The sequence below is a fragment of the Vespula vulgaris genome, chromosome 7 (assembly GCF_905475345.1).
Source record: "Vespula vulgaris chromosome 7, iyVesVulg1.1, whole genome shotgun sequence".
Taxonomy (NCBI): Eukaryota; Metazoa; Arthropoda; class Insecta; order Hymenoptera; family Vespidae; genus Vespula; species Vespula vulgaris.
In genome coordinates, this window is record NC_066592.1 from 3205001 (window position 1) to 3228539 (window position 23539).

General features: G+C 29.6%; 1 protein-coding gene across 5 annotated transcripts in view; it reads left to right on the plus strand.

Moving 5' to 3' along the window:
• LOC127065156 (calcium-binding mitochondrial carrier protein Aralar1) overlaps positions 1-23378 on the plus strand; it is a 25710-nt gene extending 2332 nt beyond the window's left edge. For 2 of the 5 annotated variants that reach the window (XM_050997146.1, XM_050997143.1), the window contains exons 2-18: positions 12358-12414; positions 13409-13551; positions 14828-14943; positions 15029-15168; positions 15276-15422; positions 15513-15654; positions 15774-15867; positions 16544-16579; positions 17115-17205; positions 17320-17395; positions 17917-18035; positions 18111-18281; positions 18449-18589; positions 18696-18890; positions 18984-19086; positions 20329-20419; positions 21240-23378. In XM_050997146.1, the coding sequence (XP_050853103.1) occupies positions 13442-13551; positions 14828-14943; positions 15029-15168; positions 15276-15422; positions 15513-15654; positions 15774-15867; positions 16544-16579; positions 17115-17205; positions 17320-17395; positions 17917-18035; positions 18111-18281; positions 18449-18589; positions 18696-18890; positions 18984-19086; positions 20329-20419; positions 21240-21435 (1968 nt within the window). In that variant the 5' untranslated portion in view covers positions 12358-12414; positions 13409-13441 and the 3' untranslated portion in view covers positions 21436-23378. Of the gene's footprint in view, positions 1-8219; positions 8688-12357; positions 12415-13408; positions 13552-14827; positions 14944-15028; positions 15169-15275; positions 15423-15512; positions 15655-15773; positions 15868-16543; positions 16580-17114; positions 17206-17319; positions 17396-17916; positions 18036-18110; positions 18282-18448; positions 18590-18695; positions 18891-18983; positions 19087-20328; positions 20420-21239 lie in introns of those variants that run through there. The other 3 variants (XM_050997147.1, XM_050997145.1, XM_050997144.1) reach the window with 3 other exon arrangements.
• Positions 23379-23539: the final 161 nt, after the last annotated feature.

Genomic DNA, 23539 nt, shown 5'->3' on the forward strand with positions numbered 1-23539 from the left:
ATCCAACTGTTCATCTTACTGTTCGTGTTGAAAGAGGAACAATTGTAACGTCTGTTATAGAGTATTAATTAACGAAGGAAATGATTAATGAATGACATTGCTGCAATTCCTGTCTCACATTTTGCAGAATATTAGGTATATAAGTACCACTTATATGATAGATTGCATATGTAGGTACATGCTAGGATAAGCAGAATCGTTGCCAACGATACGAAAACTAGTCGTCGTATTTTCAAGTAGAACGTTAATCGTTCGCCTATTTATTTTCTTTTTTTTTTTTTTTATGCTCTTTCGTAACAAGGAAAACTTCGTTGCGATCCAACGAAAAAAAAAAAGGGATTTATTTGTTCTTTCTTCTTTTTTTAAGTTCTCTCTAACCGGTTTTCGTCATGACGAACGATCGAAAGTTAAAAAAAAAAAAAAAAAAAGAAAAAAAAGGAATAAGAAAATAAAAAAAATAATTTCCTGGAAATTTTGCTGACTGCCGCGGGCGTGTTCGAGGGTTCGTAGTTCTTTTTTTTTTCTTCTTTTTTATTTTTTATGACAATAAAAAATCGGGCCACCTATCGTTTCTCAAACGATAAACTTTACCCTTTTGTATTCTCGGCGAACCGACAAAAATTTACCCTTTTTACCTTGCAGTAGGATGAAGAACGTCATCAGTAGAAAGGCTCAACCTTTTATCTTTTTCTTTGTTCCTCTCTTTTTCTCACTTTTTCTTTTGTATATCGTTCACGTTATTAATTTAGAACGATGCTGTTTGACTTTTACTAGCCAGGAACTCGATTATTTTATTATTAGATATTTCGTTCTGCAATATTATTGATTATTATCGATTTGCGATGACGAAAGATAACATCTTCTGGAGAATCGAACATTTACAATTCTTTCGTGCAACGAAACAATTAATTTTGAAAAATCATTGAGTTACTTACTATTACGTATAATTTATAATCATAATTTTGCAAAACAAAAAGATAATGACAACAATATTAAATAAATAAAATCGAAAGATTATTTATATGGTATACTTGAACAATATATAAAGGTTATTTATATAATCATAGTAAAGAGAAACATAAATTATTTTGCATCACTACATAGGAACTTGATAAGAAATCAAAATGGTGCCATAATATTGGCGCATTTAGTTACGTAATACGTACACGTATACTCTGCCAATTATTGCAATTGATTTTCTGAAGAGACGTCTATCATGATGGAAAAAAAATTATTTTCTGGTTTCTATTGTTTCCTTATTTTTCTTTTTTTTTTTTTTTTGTTATTATTAATTTTTTTTTCTTTTCTTTTCTAAGAAGATCATGTCTCGTTTATTACAAGATCATCATGTATGATACATAATTATGAATATGGAATATTTAATTCGTAATAAAGTATTACGAATTATGATGCATTCAATTTGTGGCCAAATACATCCATTTTATGGACAATAATAATCGAAAGTACATCGATGTATGAAACGAGAATTCGATTTTACACGCTCGAGTCGTTAAATTCTAACACTTTGTAGCTCGTCGCAGATAAATATCAATGGGAATTTCACATTGTTCAAGTTCAACGCCCACTTTCTATCGTTCTTCTCTCCTCTATCCTCACAAACTCCCCACTCTTTGTTCGACCTTGTGATTCCAGCGAATTTCCTATCTTTGTATTTGGACTGTTTACCCTATCGACCTTTCGTTTCATAACGAAATTAGTCATCGATAATTTCCGATAGAATGACTCTCATAACTTTTATCTTTTCACAATAACGTATTATTAGAGATCGTTATTATCCAGAAAGTAATCGTGTTTGACAAGAAAGGGTAAAATAAAATTGATATAAAAAAAAAGAACAATGTATATATTGTAGAAAAAAAATCTATATACTATTTATAATACTATCGTAACACTAATAATAGGTATGAAAAGATATATATATATATATATATAAATTATAACGAAGCGTGAAGTTGATAGATAAAATAGTATGAAATACATAAAAATATTTAGATATCTATAAATTATATCATAATGAGAGATAGTAAATTCAATGAATTCAATTATTCCGAAGATCATTTGATTTTAATGTCGAAAGATTTTCTAACGATTATATACGTCAAATAGGAGTAATTATACGTAAAGATTTTTCAGTAGAGAGAAAGAGGAAAAGAGAGAAAGTAAGAGACGGATAGAAGGGGACAAAAATGCAGTGAGACGATCGATCCAAATGATTACACGCATAGATATATATGTATGTATATAGCAGTTAACCTTGGCCGTTGTCGAGTATATAACTATACATACATACATACATACATACATATATCATGCATACATACATATATGCATATATATATACGCATATATATATGTATGTATGTAGATGTATATATATACGTATGTATACATTCGTACAAACAAGTCAGTTCTTAAATAAATCAATGTGTTGTCGAGTAAAAATAAATTTTCTTTGGCGCCATTGAAATCTTCTTAAACAGTGTCTTATCCTACAAATTTTTAATGGCTCCCTTCGATATCAAATATTACAATCCACTTGGAAATATCACATAGTTATCTATCGTTTCGACGAACAAAAGACGGAAAGAAGATAAGCTGTGTTAGTATATTTACATATATAGGACTCATAGGTCATCCTGTTAAGACGAAATACATTCACAGTTAATTTATGTTTGTAAGATATTCGATGCAATATTTCTTCTTTGTCGTTTTAATTTACTAAATAAGCTGTAACGATCACGTTCATATTCATTATTAATTTTTTCTTTCTTTCTTTCTTTTCTCTCTTTTTATCTTTTCTTTCATTTTCTTTTCTCATATTTTCTTCTTTTTCTTTTTTTTCGAAGCCGTAGAAAACCGAGTTCTTCGAAAGCATATTATAATTGAAAACGTACATTACACTTGGAGATGCAATTCGCTTTGCTACGCGAAATCACTTCTTCAAGGATTTTAATATAATTATTATCGAATGTCTACGATAAGAAATGTTTGTCGCAAGTAAATAAAAAATTTCATATGAAATACACTTCCGTTTGATATATTTTTTTTTATATTTTTTATCATTTTTCTCAACTCGTATGTATTCTTAACGCTGTTTGATATTTTGTCGTATAATTTTTTTTTCTTTTTGAAAAAAAATTTTTTATTAGACATTATTCATTATTAATTATTTTCATTATTGCCATACTGATTGAATGAGAAGTATACTCATGGTTAATACAATGACAAAATTTCACTTTTTCATCAATTTTTTTTTTTTTATCTAAATATATAATACATTCGTCTAAGATTAATTAGAAACAATGAACTTCTTTTTCTAACATTTATTATGTATTTTCGTATGTACGTGAAAGAAACTTGGTCAACATCGTACTCTAGTTTCTAAATGCTTATCAATGTTTATAAGAAAAGAGTTGCATTATACAGAGGTAACATAATCGTTACTTTTTCTTTTCTCTTTTTGTTATTCACTTTGAAATCGTCAAAGAAACATTCCCGTCACAATTACGTTCCTTTCGTTATTCGACTCCAGCGAGGTTCTTATCGCTTGTTCTTGATTTTGTAATAACAGTCATATCGATTGTGTTATCAACGATCAAAAGAAAATAATGAGTTTAAAGAGGTAATATCTTGGTAATGTTAACGCCAAGAATGCGATATCTACGTATGCGTATATCTGTGTGTATTACAATGGAAAATTTTTTTTTCCTTTCTTTCTTTATATTATCGATTATCTTATTACGTGAGAGATATAATGATTATTATTATTTTATTCGTTAAGGTAAAATTTTATTTTATTGACTTTACACGGATAATGATAATTATCAAGCATTGAGCTTTAAATCTACTGATATGTTTTACAACGATTAATTATATCATTCGAAAGAATACGAATTATTTATTGTAGAATTTAATTCGATATTACTATTTTTCTTTTTTTGTCTTTTTTTCTTTTTCAAATCGAATCTCGTTGTTGCAAGACAATTATTATTTTCTACGAACCTCGATAAATAAGTCACATGAATATTATCGATCATATAATATCATGATCATATGAATTTTATACTTATTCTCGATAATGTATGTACGATATTATATCTACCCGTTTTCTCGTTATCCTTTGATATTCGACAAACAGGTAATTATTGTTTTTTTTTGTTTTATTTTTATTCAAACTATATATATATATATATATATATATATATATATATATATAAATTTTGCATTAGATTTTGTATATAGTATGCATGAACGAGAATATATCATGTTACATTTTAACTCGCCTTCCATCCTGTCACTTAATATCTCTATCTCGTAGTATCATTCATCGTCAGCATCATTTCCAGTACGTATTGGTGTATGTGACGTTCTTTGTATAAAGAAAATCAAATACGCTTTAAATTTAATTTTAGGGGATGTGATCGATTTTATAGCAAATACATTAATGATATTCGACGAAGAAACGTCCTTTCATATTTCCTCTTTCTTTCTTTTTTTTTTTTTTTGTTATCAAACAATATTCTCTCTGACTCATTTTATAGGTTGACTTTGACATCATTATATACATGGTACAATATTACGAACAAAAAAAATATACACATCAAATTATAACTTCGTAATATTAACGTCGAACAAAAATAAATAAGCATTCGTGAGTGTTGGTATTTTTTCTTTTCTCTCTCTCTCTCTCTCTCTTTTTTTTTTTCTTGAAAACCGAGAGAGAGAGAGAGAGAGAGAGAGAGAATATTATCATGATTCATTCCAACCGACAACGTTACAACAAATCATAAAAAAAAGGTGTCTAGATGAGATCACTCGCGTGTGTATACTTTTAATGTTAAATAAAGATAGACGAGATCGACGATCAATTGAAGGACAAATAAACATCTAATCAAAATGTATGACTAGGTATCTCGTGTATACGTATATAGACATATATATATATATATATATATATATATTTATTTATTTATACGGTGTATGGTACGGTGATTGAACCAGTAGAATTCGTTGTATCATTTGAAAGTTTTTAATCGAAATCATGATGAGAAATTTCGAGATTTCTCTTTATAGCTAGGGAAAATAGAGAGAAAATAGAGAAAGGAGAGAAGAGAGAAGGAAGATGGATAGAGAGATGAATTATTGGATCTTTTATTCCCGTGACAATTTGGAGTTAGTTAAAGCGGGTCAGAAACCTCTTCGCCCAGTTCGTACACCCTTCTTTAACTCGTGCTACTTACTTATGTACCTAACTCTCTAGTACAATTCCGGAGCTTCACCAGTCTCGATCGCGTCCTCAACTAGAGCACTGATTTTAATGGTGTACTCGTCATTTATGTGATTTTTTACGTCATTTTTCGAAATTCAAAATCGACGATCGATTCAATCTATTCGATCTATTCATTAAATAATTTTTATTTCTTTTATTTTTTTCGCTTCGGTTTTTTTTTTCTTTTTACTGCATTATTTTCTCTTTTTTTTTTCATTTGTATAATAAGGCATAGGAGAATCGTTAAAGTCGATTAATATCTTCAACAAAAAAATCGATTTATAATGACGACTGCGTCGAGAAGTGTTCTTCGTTGAATCGATACAGGACGTAATCGATATCATATGAACAGAAGAGAATGCAGAACAGTGCTTTTTATTTGGAGGTTGGCAGAGTTCTTTCATATATTTTTTTCTTTTTCTTTCTCTACCTATTTTTTTTTTTTATATTACAAATGTAAGAGTGTATATAAGGGGAGAAATATTAGAATTTTATTTCTTTTTTTTATTTTTGATTAAATATCGATATATACAGTGGGGGTTTACGTTTTCATCGAAATTAATTAGTATCGATAAAATAGATCAGATCGTTCGCGATACGAAGAAGATAGAAAAACGTTGATTCGTAATAACTTTATTCTATATTTTTAAGGACACCTGTTGCATTGCTTCTTTCCCTTTTAGACATTACTTTTCAAGCACTTTTATTTGCATATACTTAACCATGTATATATGTATGTATGTATATATTTATCATATATATATATAACTATTGATTCATCATTTATGTACGAATCGTCGATATAAATAGAGTTCCTATTTGTATGTTGGACCAATCAAATGTTGATTGCGAAAAGTGAATACGCAATAAAAGTTCAGATTGTCTCAAGACTCAATTCACTTTTACCTTTGCGCTGTATATACAAACTCGATTTAGTCTTGAGGTAATCGTTCTTAAAAAGAAAATAAATAAAATGTAAATAGTTAAAAATTGATTAGACATTCGTCGTTTTTATTTTTTTTTTTTTTGCAAACATTCGTAGAATTATTTTCGAATTAAAAAAAAAAATTCGATCGAACGATTTAATTGATCTAATAAAATAAGCAATTAATTTCTTTTTTATTTTTTTTTCTTCAGTCCGTTTTTTATTTTTCTTTTTTTTTTCTCCGATGAATTCTTTTCTGCACGTATCAATTATTTCTTATCATCGATATGAGTTTATTAATCTTATTATGAAACGATACGCACAATATCTAAATTAGCTAAGATTATCGTAATGTGATCCGGAATGAGTTCTTAAATATCACATGGTTATCGTCGGCGCACATAAGAAATAGCATTTGATAAAAAAAAGATCGAGAAAGAAAATATTTTATTAGAATTCTAAACCCAAAATTATGTTCGAGAAAGCAAAAAGCAAGCAAGCATGAGGATCAACGAAAAGGCTGCTCGGAGAATATATATATATTCGAATTTAGAATGGCTCGATTCTATTTTCGAGCTATCTTCTTACTCTTGAATTTCTGCGCGAACGGAATAAATTATTATATTTTACTATCTCGTATGGTTTCTTTCTTATTCAAAAGGGATTATCATCGAAAATTATAATGAATTCATTTGAAAATACGATGCTCGATATGATTCCTAATAATTTCAATACGTAAGGACGATCGTTATATTGTACTTGAATCATTTCACAAAAATTACAATCTTTATATATATATATATAAAAAATATAAAAAATATATATTTTATATATATATAAAATAAGAAAAATATATTCTTTTTTCGTATTGCAATAAAATGAAATATTTCATACGATCTCGAGTATATTTTTAAAAGCATTTCTTTGCAATGATATTATTGTTTGTACGACTGACTTAATTTTCATATAAATTATTATTTTTTTTTTCTTATCACTCATATCATATATATATATATTTATATATATATATATTATACATATACTGTAATAATTTTGATATGGTAAAGTTATAATATGCTGATTGGCGAGAGAGAAAAGTATGTAAATATTATTTCTCGTTATCTAACAATTTTAAAGGAAATCTTTGGTCGTCGTTAAAAACAAATATCGTGATTTTTCGTTCAAATTCGTCGTATGCATATGTAAATAAAAAAAAAAGAAAAATTATAAAAATTAGAATAGTTCAATCCAAAAATAATTGGCGAACGTTTTAACGATTCGAATGAATTATTTCTTACGAAAAAAATTCGTCAACGAGGAGAGAACCACACCGTGACATTGATTTTAGACGAAGAGGAGAAGAAAAAGAAAAGAAATAAAAAAGAAAACAAACTTTCCGATATATCGAACGAACTCTGCGTCACGAGCTGGATGTAACGTGTGTTCATCCATATTGTAAATAAAACATAGCGTCCTCGTGCTTGGCGGTGAATGTGGACGATGATAATGCTTTTACGAATTGGCTGCTGACGTAGGCATATTAGCAGTAGCGTATGTAAAAAGAAAGAGAGAGAGAGAGAGAGAGAGAGAGAGAGAGAGAGAGAGAGAGAGAGAGAGAAACTTTGAAAGAAGGACATATGTAAGTATCAAACGTCGAATATAACGGAGAAAAAGAAACAGAAACGTGATGCTCCTTAATATAAAACGATAGATAACAAAGTGTGGTAAAAGAATAATAAATTAAAATACGCAAAAAAAATATTTCAAAAAGAAAAATGTACGTGTGTGTGTGGCTGTGTGTAGAGTAAGAGAGAAAGAGAGAGATAGATATAGAGATAGAGTTTTAACGAGGAGAACGAGAAGCGGAAGAAGGGATTTGCAAAGAGAGAACGAGAGAGGAATATGTTCTCTCTCTCTCTTTCTCTCTCCTTCTATCGTCGTGTGTCGTCATTATCGTCATCGTCGAGTTTCTCCTCCTCTGTAGGGTATCACGAGGCAAACCTCGGTGCTCTTTCAGTCTCGTCGTGACTTTCCTGCGTGACGCGTCTATTTGTTCATTCTATCGAGTGCTCAAACGTGTGCGTCTCTCTTTCTCTCCCTCTGTTTCACGTTCCTTCTTAGGAACACGTGTTTAACGCGTGTGCCTGTGCTTATAAAACGTACTTCTTATCAAACCATTCTCGTGTGTTCTTTTAGACGATATTTTGTGAATTATATTGTTAATATATATATAGACATACACACATATATAATATATACATATGTAGAAATAGAGACGGAGATAAGGACAGAAAGACAGAGAAAGAGAGAGAGAGGGAGAAAGAAAGTGATATAAAAAATATTCATATATATAGACAAAAGCTCGTGTCTTTGCTCCTTCTTCTTTACAACTTCCGGATGTCATCGTCCTTGTTCGATTTACATCATCATCGATAACAAGACACGTGCCAGTGATCGTCAGCATGTCCGTACGTTCGTACCTTTCCTCTTGTGACCGAAAAGAGAACGATAGACTGAGAGAAAAAAATAGAAATAGAGATAGAGATAGAGATAGAGATAGAGATAGAGATAGAGATAGAGATATCTTCTCTCTTTTGACCTAACCTTGGCTCTTGGTTCAGACACTGGCGTCATATATTTTGTAACACGACCTTGAACCACCATTTCTCCTTCCTCAAATCAATTCTAATCACTCTAATTAACGAATTCTTTCCGAAAAAGATATTAAAAAGGAAAAAGAGAATATAAAGATAACGATAATGATGATGACGTTGACAATGACGTTGACGATTTTCGAACGTGAAATTATTTTGTTTTGAGACTTCGACGATTAACAATCAACTCGATTTCTACGTAAGAAAATCGATTTGTTTTTTAATCCTACGGTTTCTCTTTCTTTTTTTTTTTTCTTTCTTTCCTTCTTGTTTTGTTGTTTACTTAAGTCAAAGAAAAAAGAAGAAGAAGAAGAAGAAGAAGAAGAAGAAGAAGAGGTCAATCGATCTCTTTTATTTATCACAAGGGTTATCGTTTTCATGATGCGTATACGAAGCTGGCAACGATAATGATTTTGCACGAGGAAAACACCCTCGACGCTATTTTCTCTGCTAAAAATTTCTTCGGGTCGACCCTGAAAGTCGTCGTTGGTGTATATCGTGTATAGTGAGCGCGACGCGTGGCACAAGACTTACATATAATCGTCGTTTTCTCGTCTTCGTCTTCGTCTTCGTCTTCCTTATCGATCTAAGAAATCGATATCAGAAAAAAAAATAAAATGAAATGTAATATTCAGATTTTATAAGTACGGTTTTCTTGTTTTTTTCTTTTTTTTCTTTTTTCTTTTTTTTTTTTTCCCTTAATAATCCGAAAGATAGTATACACGATAATTAAAGTTCATGCTTGACAATAGTTAAGAATAGAATTTTTTTGTAATACAAAGAACGATAAGAAAAATATGAAACGAACGGAACATTCAAGTTACGTCTTCTTATTAATTTCTGAATTCTTTCTTATTCGTTGTAAAGTTAATTCATCGATCGAACGAAATGATTTTGTTGATTTTGTTTCGGATCATCGATCGAATTCCGTTTGTCTGTGGTGTATACAAGAAGATTATTAATATCTATCGTATTATCGATTTCTTTTTTTCTTTTCTTTTTTTTTTTAGCAGGAAAAGCAAGTAAAAGAATTTATATTTTTATTTATAAAATTTTTTTTTTCCGGAGAGTATTTTCATACTCTTTAATATACCGAGATTTTTGAGAGAAACTTTTTTGGAATATTGAAATATGCGAAAGGAGTATTGAATCTTATCGATGACACTTGAGTTTTGCGTTATTGCGAAACGGCAATTTGAAAAGCTCTTTTAAAAGACTGACAAAACTCAACATTTCTATTTCATTGTGTTCTTATCACACACACACACACATATATTTGAAATTTCTCTGTATAAATCGATAATGATGTAGATACTTGGGTAACTTTTATTCAACGAAACGATCGTCATCAATGTTGCGTCTTATAAAACCAGTCTTATTCGATGAAAAACGGTATAGCATTCTGCACACTCGTACACGTGAGCTTCTTTCATCCATTAGACCATGTTCGCAATCGGATTACAAGGTTGCAAACTTGTAATCACTGTCATGGCTGTGTCATCCTGACATGGGTACTATTCGTATCAAAGCATATTGCATATTTATGGAATAAGATATTCAAATATGTACATACATATATGCATACATACATACATATATACATACATAAAATTAGTTCATGAGAAATTACTTTTTGAGAAAAAAGTTTAGTCATTTTTTTTTCTTTTCTTTTTTTCTATCGATTTCTTCTACCTCGATTTCTTTTATCGTACCTTCTCAATCGATTTCGACTAATTTTCAGATATCAGATTTCGAGAATATTAAAAAAAAGTATCATTTGGTCAAAAACGAGATATTTAAGAAATACATTTAAGAATTTTTATGTTGACATCGATTTAATTTTCTCGTTGCGAATGAACGAACTTATTATCTTGAGTTCCAATGTTTTAACCTTTGATCAATCGAGGTCAATGTTGTATCGACGTTCAATTTATTATATCGTTGACCTCACACCATTCTGATTAACTGTCGATTAAATGTCGATTTTTATTAGTATCTTTCATAATGCATATTTATTCATTTAAAGTAGATTGTATTATCGGGACCTTTAAAAAAAAAAAGAGAGAGAAGAAGAAAAAGAAAGCAAAAGAAGAAGAAAAAACTAAATTATCTCTTTTAATAGAGACGAACGAAGACGATGAAAATGACGATTATACTTGTTCGTACAAGTCCAGAGATAATTTCCTCGAGATTTTTACCTTTCTAAGCGAGCACTTTACGTAATTAGCGTAGAATCGAAATGAATGCGGCACGAATTGCGGTAATTGCACTCTCGGGAAAACAGAGTCCTGAAATAGACATATTGATAAATAAATGAAGCATAAACTTAGTTTATACTGTCAATCACATCTAACAAAATTTTCAAGTTACGTAAAATTGTTCTGAAATATCAATTGCGTTATATATTCTTTATTTAATTGTTAACATTTCTTATTTGTTTTCTATTTAATTTTTAACATTTCTCATTAGATTTCTTCGAAAGCCAATTTTGAATAGATACTTTAAAAGTTTAAAAAGAAAAAAGAAACTCGTTAAATTTTATTTCCGGATTATAAAGTTATACAGATTTGATTATTCAAAGATTTAAAGACCCTTAACATTTTCCAAATGTTGCATTTTTCGAAAATAAAAATAATCAACGTGTCGTTTAGCTTTTAATTAGATCGTAACTCGAGTGAAATGTTAAAAAACAACGATTTTATATCGACCGTATATATTTATATGTACATACATAAATGTATATAAACTTTCAAATGAAATTAACGATACATACGTATATACTCTATTAATGATAAATATTTAAGTAAGATTTTTAACGAACGTTTCTTTTTTTTTTTTTAACTTTTTTACTTGTACACAAATTTTTCTTTATTTTTCAAACGATCGAAAGAAAGATCGAAATCGAGTGTAATCTCGAAACAAAATAACAAGTAAATTTGTTAGACCTCGATAAGGTCGCATGTAAGATCGTAAAGCGTGAATGAAGCTTATACGACAATGGCATTCGTTTATACTAAGTCAGGGTCGATTCACGTAACATCGTATAAAATAACAGTGGCGTAGAACTGATATTATTGCGATAGGTACATAATTGTAAATTGGACACAAATTACATACAATTTCATGTTCACGGTGCCTGTCGAAACGAACTACGAGTAAAAATAGAACGAGACGAATCGTTGCAAAATATTAAATAACCATTTTAACAAATTATACGATATTCTCTGGGAGGTTTCTTTTCTTTTTTGTTATTTCGTTTCTATCTATCCTAAGTGATATAATAATAAAACGGATATAATTATAGATCATTGTCTATGATCGTCTTAGATATGTCATCTGTTTTCTTGGCGAATATTCACGAGATTTCTCAATTTTTATATTTTTTTCCTTTTCTTTTTTTCCTTCCTTCTCTTAAAAAAAAAAAAAAAAAAACTAAAAGATCATCGTCCATGTAAGAAAATTTATTATTAACTCATTTTATATTTCAGGGTTCCGGATATTTAAAACGTGCGAACAACGATCGCCTCTATGAAATCTTTAACCAGGTAAGGAAACAAAAGTAAATGTATGTGAAAGTTAAATATATATTATGTGTTGGAACATGTTCACGAGGATCATATGATATCACGTTGCTCGTATTTATCTATCTATATGTATATATATATATATTAAAACTGCCAAAATGTTAAATGTCTCGAGTTCATGAACGTTTTCATAGAACGTTTAAAGGTCAAATTACGATGTATTCTTTACAATTCTATATAGGAACATTTGAAACATTTGGTCAAGGTATTATATTGATCCGCTGATATGATGTGACAACTGTTGCCTAGAATTTTTAAATGAATTTGAATTGAGTCATTCGTATCTTTGTATATTCCTTCAAACGTCGATAATTAATTTTAATTTTGTTCTCTGACAAGTTACGTGAAACTTATCGTTAATATTTAAGTTAGATAGATTAAAGTTGTTCGATATTACTTTAGAAAATATCGTTAGGGGAAAGAAAAAGAGAGATAACATATATCCTGTAAAAAATTTTTAAAGAAAGTATTATAACACATATTACGCCCACGTTATATTATTCTACGAACACGAATATTTGGGTGTGGCTGTTTCTCAGTGAAGGCATCTTACATAATATCGGTAAAGCCAATGCCGTGACTGCAACGTTTGCTCTCGTGAAAGAATATTACGAAGTAACAACGCGGAGATATGTGATGATATAAGCGAACTTAATATTTTGAAGATTTTTTTAATAATGACGAATTACGATTAATATAATATAAGACGAACGTATTATCGTTTTCATCCGGTAAATTAATTTTCTTTTTCTTTTACTTTTTTTTGTTTTTATTTCTTTTTTGAACGAATGAAAGAATTAAGTGAACTACGTACACGTTCTGTATATATCAAATAATCGTGGGATTGATCGATCACGAACATTTTCAAATAGTTAATAATTTCTTTCGATTTCGTACACGTAATCCAATTATTTTTTCATAATAATTCATATATTTTTTCCTTCTCCAATCACAGTATGCCACGCAGGAGAAGAATGGCGAGAGGTTTATGACCTCATCCGATTTTGTACGCAGTTATCTTGGTCTTTACACGGATGTTGACTATAATCCTGACTCCGTCAATTTGCTCGCTGGAATCGTCGATACTAGCAAAGATGGGTGAGTTGTCGAATGATATTTTTTCTTTTTTTTTTTTTTCTTTTTTATTTCATTTTTCTTTCTTTTTTTCTATAGTTAAGTAAAACAGATATTGATAATGTTTAAGATAACTCATTGACATACGATAAGACCCAAGTGGTTTGATTAATCAACTCGTTATAGTGCTTTATGAATTTCAAAGACGAACAATAATTCGAATGTTAATTGGAAAATATTTATGACATGTCAGTTGTATATGATACGTTAATATTGATTATTATAGAATTTTATCGATTAAAATTTATCGATCAAATCGAATGAATCGTAACGTGAAATTAATTTCGATGTACATAATAAAAAGTTAAAAAAGAGATCGATCTCCTTCCTTCAATGATACTTTCAAAGACGAACAATAATTCGAATGTTAATTGGAAAATATTTATGACATGTCAGTTGTATATGATACGTTAATATTGATTATTATAGAATTTTATCGATTAAAATTTATCGATCAAATCGAATGAATCGTAACGTGAAATTAATTTCGATGTACATAATAAAAAGTTAAAAAAGAGATCGATCTCCTTCCTTCTATGATACTTTCAATCTTTACAATTAAAGTTTGGAATTATCGGACGATGGTTGAGGGTCGTGATTAAATCATTGGCAGGACCGATCATTGTGGGGGCGAACCTACTGGATAACGAAGCTCTGATAAAGCTTTATTTTCATCGAAGCGAAGACTTACGATGTCGTCAACATCTATCTATAATACGTCAAGCTTAGAGCTCTGTGTTTATTTATAATACGCACGTATTGACTTCCATCGATCCATTTATTTCATATGCGGTTTACTTCACTCTACCAATTTCATTAAATAAATAGGTTGAACCGTATAATTAGATCACCTTTACTTACTTGTATACTTAATTTGTTTTTTTTTTATTTTTTTTTTATTTTTTATTATTATTTTATTTTATGTCATTTTATTTTATTTTAAGTTACTACGTTAATGGAGAGAAAAAGAAATTATCTTAATTCCAAAGTTTAAGAGCAACAGAATATTTTTTAATTAATCTCGTGTAAACGATTCACCTTGTATATTCGTTTGTTGTTATATGATATAAACCCATAAATATGTTTTTTTTTTTTTTTATTATTTTATTTTCGTTGATTACATAGAAGATTCTAATCAAAAGTAATTTACACAATTATATTATAAATAAATGAAAAAAAAAGAAGAAAAGAAAAAGAAAGTAAAATATAATGACGTGGTCTATCATTGTTTTATTCACAGACTCATATCCTTCACCGAGTTTCAAGCATTTGAAGGCCTACTTTGCGTCCCGGATGCGCTATATAAAACAGCATTTCAATTGTTTGATACTAATGGAAATGGAATGGTTGCATTTGGTGAGATTCTTTTCTTTCTTACGATTATTGTCATTTTACACGTCGTAATAATAATTCTTTTTAATTTAAAAAAAAAAATCCACAGACGAGTTCGCTGAGGTGATGCGTAAGACAGTGTTACATCAAAAGATGCCATTTAATATGGATAGCAGTTTCATTAAACTTTATTTCGGAAAAGATAAGAGCAGGCTCATTAGTTATGCAGAATTCAGTCAATTCCTACACGTGGGTATCTTTTTTCTTTCTTTTTTATGTATTTTTTTTTTTTTGTTTCTTTTAAAATTTTCTTTATAAATGAGATCTGAAATTTAAATGAGCTTTTATTTTTGCAGGACTTTCACGAGGAATATGCCACGGAAGCATTCAAAAAATTCGATAAAGATGGCACGGGTTTCATTACGGCAGTAGATTTTCAAGATATCATGCTCAGTATTAAAAGCCATTTACTGACAAAAGACGTGAAGGATAACTTGATAGCTGTAAGAATTCAAATTTATATTTATATTTATATTTATGTTTCCTAAGAATAATATATAAAAGCGATAATATTTTATACGATAATCATGTAGGCAATCAGTACGGGACAAAGTGGACGAAAAGTAAGCTTCCCATATTTTATGGCGTTCAATTCGCTTCTCAATAACATGGAACTTATAAAACGTATTTACCTGAACGCGACCAATGGCCATAGATATCAAGAAGTTAGCAAAGGTATATAGTATATTTATATACGTAAATACAAAGCTTGATCGATTAGTTGATAATAAAATTATCAATTCTCTCCGTTGATATAATTTCTATTTTTGAGAACGTTTCCTTTTCCTTTTCAGAGGAATTTCTTCATTCTGCACAAATGATGTCACAAATAACTCCACTCGAGGTGGACATCCTTTTTCACCTATGCCATTTACTCCATCACACTGGGTAAGTATCTTTTCTCCTTGAAAATGAAAGCCCTATGACTATCGGATGATAAATCGTTTAAAGAGGGTACGTGGAAGGAGTAGGTACGTGGTTGAGATATACGATAGGAAATAGATACGTGTGTATAAAGACGTGTAAAAGAAAGATATAGATAAAGAGAGAAAGAAAGAGAAAGAAAGTGTGTGTGTGTGTGTGAGAGAAAGAAAGAGAGAAATGAATGCATGCAAACAAATTGAAGGATTTAGCTCGTGTTCAAGAAAAAGTTCTCGCTCTGCCTACCTACGTACTTACCTTCCACAAAAACCCGATCAATATTCAATATGAAATCACGTAATGCTATCGTTGCACCAGCAAGCATACTTCGTCATCATCCAAATGTCCAGTGTCTCGTTCTTGGCAAAGAAGATGCAGACTACTACTATACTCGAACCAGAGAGAATTTCATTCCTAATCTATCAATCAGTCAATCAGTCAATCAATCAATCAATCAATCAATCAAGCAATCAATCAATCAATCAATCAATCAATCAATTGCCTTCTTTATACCTAGAAAGCTTTATTATTATTCTTTTGTATCAAACACACTTACCGATTTTTAATTATCCGAGCCCAAGTCCAAGGGAATTTTCTTTATTGTAAAAAACATTTGTTTACGTGTTTACGCTGCCCGGATCAGAACTACGGAAGATGACGAGGCAGATTCGCGGTTTGGGTGCGTCCTTTGTATTACAGAATATTTCCGCGCTATATAAGATATGTTGTCATCCATATATACATACATATATACATATATACATATATATATATATATCATATACATATATATATATATACACATACACACATGTATGCATATATAACATTTGTCACATCACATTTTCTTTAGCATCTATTTTTAGGACGATCTACTTATTAGTAGTTACACACACACATCCATGGACACTAATGATATATATATATATATTTATATGTATATATGTGTGTATGTATGTATGTACATATATAATATATATATGTGTATATATATATATATATATTATATATATATACACACACCATATATTGTCTCTCTCGTGTTAAAACAAATAACGATTAAGGAACGTACTGGCAGGACATTAGTATTGCTTGAAGCAGTGCCATCGACGTCCATCTACCTTTTTAATGATCTTTTTATGTTTCTTTCCCCTGTTTCGCTTGTCGCTTCAGCAACGATGTCTGTATTGAGCTCGCATTTTCTGGGATTTCAGGAAAATTGTATACAATGATCTCGTGGCTATTACCCCTGAGCAGTATTTCAAGCAAATAACAAAACGTCTCGCTGAGATTAAGGCGGTGTCGGTAAGTGTGGTGAAAGAAGTATCCGCTGCCGAGTGACAATGGAATTTTGCCCGAAATCTACGTGAATCAGCGTGTGAGGTGTTTCATTCAATAGCGAGTACCATTGCTTTTCAGAGCCCGGAGGAGCGTGGCGTTGTCGTTCAAATTCTTGAGAGTGGATACCGATTTGTACTCGGATCTATCGGCGGAGGTACGTTCTAGCGCGATGTTCAACATTTATCAAATGATCATATACCACACCTTCGCATTCTTCGTTTTTCACTTCGTAGGTTCTACTTTACAGATATAAATCCGAGACAAGATCAATAGAATTCCGACAGTGTGCGGCTAATAATACCTTCTTTCTTCCTCTTTATATCATAAATTTGATTGATTTTCAACTATCAACATATAGTTCCTTTTCGTACTTGTTTCATTTTCTTTCTTTCTTTTTTTTTATTTCGTTATTTTTTTTTCTTTTCTCTCTCTCTCTCTCTCTCTCTCTCTATATATATATTTTTTTTTCATTTGTTCTTTTATTATTTTCTTCATTTTATTTTCTCTCCAGTTTTTTCTTTTTCTTTTCTTTTCTTTTTTTTTGTTCAACCACGATCGAGCACCATATTATTATACATATGTTTCATGTACAATACAACCATTCAGGCATGTTGACAACTTATTACAAAATGTTCATTTGCATTTGCAATCTCATCGAGAATTTCTTTTTTTTAGCTGTTGGTGCTACCGTGGTGTATCCCATCGACCTAGTGAAAACACGATTGCAGAATCAAAGGACTGGATCTTTCATTGGGGAACTGATGTACCGAAACAGCTTCGATTGTTTGCGAAAGGTTGGAATCGAAAAGTCTCGCCGTGTAACACCGTCTACATTGTTAATCATGAAGATGGTATTTTGCGTTTGACAGGTCATGCGACACGAAGGCTTTTTTGGCCTTTATCGTGGCTTATTACCCCAATTAATGGGCGTAGCGCCGGAGAAAGCGATCAAGCTTACGGTTAATGATTTTGTAAGAGATAAGTTTATGGACAAAAATGGATATTTACCGCTTTATGGTGAAATTATATCTGGTGCTTGCGTAAGTATTTTTGTTTCAATTGTTAGTGAAAAGAAATAAAAAAAAAAAAGAGAGAGAGAGAAGAGCTATTTTCCTTTTACATATTTTATAAGGAATTCAAAAGAATTATTTAAAAGATTATATACACACAGATATATGTATATATGTATATCTCTTACCCTGTGTAGGCTGGAGGATCTCAGGTCATTTTCACGAATCCTTTGGAGATCGTGAAAATTAGATTACAGGTTGCTGGAGAAATTGCTGGAGGTACGAAAGTTCGAGCATGGACCGTGGTTAAAGAATTAGGTCTATTTGGATTATATAAAGTGAGTACGGAAGATAAATATTTATCTATATTTTGATGGATAAATTTTAATGAAAAAATGTTTCTTTTTCCTTTTTATTTTTATTTTCGTGCTCTACGATCCCCAGGGTGCTAAAGCATGCTTTCTACGAGACGTACCGTTTAGTGCAATTTACTTTCCTATGTATGCTCATACAAAAGCTAAATTGGCCGATGAAGGAGGATACAATACTCCCTTATCTCTTCTATTTTCTGGTGCAATCGCTGGTGTACCTGCGGCAGCGCTGGTCACTCCTGCAGATGTAATAAAAACTAGATTACAGGTATGTAAATTAAAAATTATATCAATCAACCAAATGATTTTCAAGTAAATCAATATTTCATATTTATATTATTTATATTGTTTAATATTTCAGGTCGTTGCTAGAGCAGGTCAAACGACGTACACCGGTTTACTCGATTGTGCCAGAAAAGTTTATAAAGAAGAAGGTGCCAGAGCATTCTGGAAAGGAGCTTCAGGTATGTCTCATTCATATGAGATTATTCTAGTCGTGATTGTTTTTATATATATATATTTCTTTTAGCCCTTTGTAAACCTCGTAATACATAAAATTATTCAGATATAGCGTAAAAATGAAGATTCATGTAGCATCGTTTTCCTTTTTCTAATTTATGTTTTTTGTTTCGCTTTTTATTTGCTTAGAGATATAGATTTTTTTATATTATATTTAAGTACAATATAATTTTCTGTGTAATATATCTGTGATGATCTTGCATTATATATATATATAAAATTAATACATTATATAATAATCATTAGTAATATGATCGTTAGATATTTATTAGCGTTAGATATTTCAATCTGTAATGCATTCCATGTATCATTTAATTGGCATTATTGTTAGGAAAATATAAAAATGTATTATGTTAAATATATATATAAAATAGATTATTATTTTCAACATAGAGATCGTATTATCAGCGTATCAGGGTCGATAAATATTAGTTTTAGTTGCATTATTATATTTGATTCTCTCTCTTAAGTCACTTTAAGACATTCTAACGGTTGGTAATATATTTTGATCTGGTCGATTGCATGCACGGGGAATTGGCCCTGCTGCATCCTTCGACCATTCTTCCTCCCCAATATGACCTGGCCACTTACTTCTCAGTAAGTACACTCTGCCTATCTCTCTTTCTGTCTGTTTCTATGATTTCTTGCCAGTCCTTTTTTGTTCCAATTTCACTGCCACTTTATCATTTACATATTATATATATATATTTAGCGTGATTATTGAGTGCAATGTAAAAAATGATTGGTTTTCTTTCTCTTTTTTTTCTTTCCTTTTTTTTTCTTTCTTTCTTTTTTTTTTTTTTAGTTTCATGTGTATCACTATTTATATTTTTATCATTATAATTACAGCCACATCAATGCATATAAATATACGTCACACATGTCACGGAATAATCGATTTAAACGAACTATTTTAATATCAAATAAAATAATATTTAAATCATTATGCTATAACACTCATCGATCACATTTTCAATAAAAGATTAACAACGGTGATGTTTGCATATTTATATATATATATGTGTGTATATATACATTATATATACATATATATATATATATATTTATTAAAAATCTTTATCTAGACAAAGAATAATAAATAAGAAATCCTGAATAGTGCCTTGTAGACCCTATATACAATAATATAATATTAATTTGAATAAATTAAATTTTTTGTTATTTTACAGCACGAGTATTCAGATCCTCTCCGCAATTTGGTGTCACACTCTTCACGTACGAGTTGCTGCAAAGGTTGTTTGTAGTTGATTTTGGAGGATCGTAAGTATATTCTTTAGTCAAGATTAATTAATAAATTGTGTTTTATGTTATTGTTATTTGCTTAAAAATTCCATGTGCATGCAATGAAAATGAAAATAACTATATGAAGCATCTGTATTTTATATATATATATATATATATATATATATATATATATATATACACATATATATATTAAAGTACCATATAAGATAATATTTGCAAATGCAATAATATTAATTACTAATATCGTATCAATATATAATCGCTTAATTCGTTGTTCTGACATTAATTTGTTTTAATTAATATTATATATACATATATATTAATGAGAATTATTATTATTTTTTATATATTGAGAATTGATTTCTTCAAATCGATTCACACATTGATATGTGATACGTTTGAAAAATATTCATGTATCATTGGTATACTGTAATTTTTAATTATCACATGGAATAATATTTTGATATGTGCATAAACAATATATATAATAAAATTTATGATTATCATGTTATTGTTGTAATTATATTGTATTGATAGACATGGAACCTGATTATGTTCACATATTTATTAATGAAATATATTTAATTCATCTACCTGATAAATTGAAATAATTATATATGTAAGATCTTAATATGCATGTGACTTTTAATTTTGCTTTATTTGTGCTTTAATTAAACATGTATTAATAGTAACGTATAAACTTTTGAAATTCGCTTAATATGCTTATAATAATAATGTACATTTGCAGTACTGTTGCTTGAAAGGTATATGATATTTAATACATTGAAACAAGAGTTTGTAAAAATAATTTTCTAATAATAAATATTACTTGCAGTCGACCAACAGGGTCAGAACAAAGGGTGCCCGCTACAGGATTAGTAGATGAAATACGATCAACAAATCCAGATCACATAGGTGGCTACCAAATAGCTTTACCCATCTTTACGGGTATAGAGAGCAAGTTTGGTCTATGTCTACCCAAGTTCCAAACAGTGACTATTCAACATAAACGGCAAGCCAAAGGGCAGTAACACCATTAGCTAGAAGATAAGCTTGTAGCAAACCCTGCCATAATAGCATACAAGTATCATTGGCTGATTGCTCCATCTAATTCCAAGATTGCGAAGAAAAAATGATACAACATTCGATGATAAAATTTATCTTGTTCTTCTTTATCAACAGTGGTTTGATCTTTACATGCTAACTCTATTCCGTGACTATTTGTGGTCAATATAAAATGGAACATTAACTAGATCGTCAAATACACTATATAGGCTTAAAATTAATAAGTCTACAAAATATGTAGGATCCATAGACTAATTATCTAATAACATTGGCAGTACGTAGAATAGCTATAGCCTATGCCAGATAGCCATGTATCGAGCTATATGATAATGCTGAAAGTATCTATTTTTATTTATTTTAATATTGCCTATATACTTGTTATACATGTGTGTGTGTGTCTATATATATATATATATATATATATATATATATATATATATATATACATACAAATATTTAGTCAATTTTTATTTTCATTTTTTATGATATAAATTGTTACTTAACAATTTTATTTAAGAAAATATTTGGCACCCACGACTATTCAGTGTTATCAAAGAATCTCTAAACAATTGGAAAGGCTTTTATTTTGTATACGTTTGCACAATAAGATAATCAAATATGAACACATAATATAAAAAGGTAGTTTCATAATATCATATAATGATCGAAAGAAAACATAATAATCTTATCTACGTATTATTCAATGTCAGAACACTAACGTTATTTCATTTCTTGAAGTGACATTCGTGAATTCCATTCATAAAGTGTAGATATATGTCGAAAAAATGAATTCTATCTTTCACCGTACTTACATAACTTGACAATTACAACACTGATAATTGGAATGATTAAAAGTCTATAAAAAAAAAAATTTATATCTATTTAATAAACGAATACAATTTTGTATCGTATCATTAAGAAATTTTGATCTTTTTCGTTTATAATGAATATATAAATATTATATCTGAAAGTAGATCGAACGATATTGTTTGAAAATAGCATTCTACTTGTAGCTCTTCTCTCTTCTAGTCGTCATTGCCGTTTTTAACTTGACTTATACATGGATATATATATATATATTTTAGTCTATGGATCCTATGTCTGTGATGATTCTATTCGTTCAAAAAATATTGAACAAAATACAGAATTGTTTCGATCGGAAAATACAAATATAAAATGATGCACGAGATTTCGATGCTTCGTATGATTAATTTGTAAGAATAGTTTCTATACGAAAGCTTTATAAAAAGAAAAAAAAAAAAAGAAAACACGTTATGTCGAACTCTTATAATCGTATTTCAATTTTTTGCACGCTTCGGACTGATTTTTATAGTACGATCGCATCATAGGATGGAGCGATAAATATTATTACGAACAATATAAAGTAACTGAAAATATCTGATCCATAAAACACGACACACAGCCAATCTTCTTTGCATTTCATACGTAAATACGTTTAATTAATTATGTTATATAAAAAAAACAAAAAAAAAGAAATAAAAAAATAAGTCTACACATCATAAGTTCCATCGAATTGACACAAAACTGCAGGATGTTATCGAAGGAGCTGTTAAAAGAAACAAAACAAAAAAAAAGGAAAAAAAAAATATGAAAGAAAAGAAAGTAAAAAAAAAAAAAAAAGAAATAAACGATCTTTTTATATATAAATTGCGACTGAAAGTTGCGCTCGATGTATTTTTCTTTCAACATTTATTCAACCGGTTTCGTTTAATAATTATCCGTTAGATATATAATTAATAGAGATATTTCTGCTGGCTAATCGTCGAAAGGCCTGAAACATATTTTGATGTTCCCTCCTGTAACCAGTTCGATATCTTTACGGATAAACCAAAATAAGTGTATATCCATACATCGGAAAGAAAGAAAAAAAAAAAAAAAAAAAAAGAAACTCGCAAACGTATAGTTAGTTTTAGGATGTTACTTTCTTACGACTACTTTGTACTACCTGCTTAGAAATGCAGATACAAAGACAGCGTATGAAATTGCATTCTTTCAATTGTCCAAGACTCGAATGCTGCTGAGTCAGACTTAATCGCAACTGTTGTACTA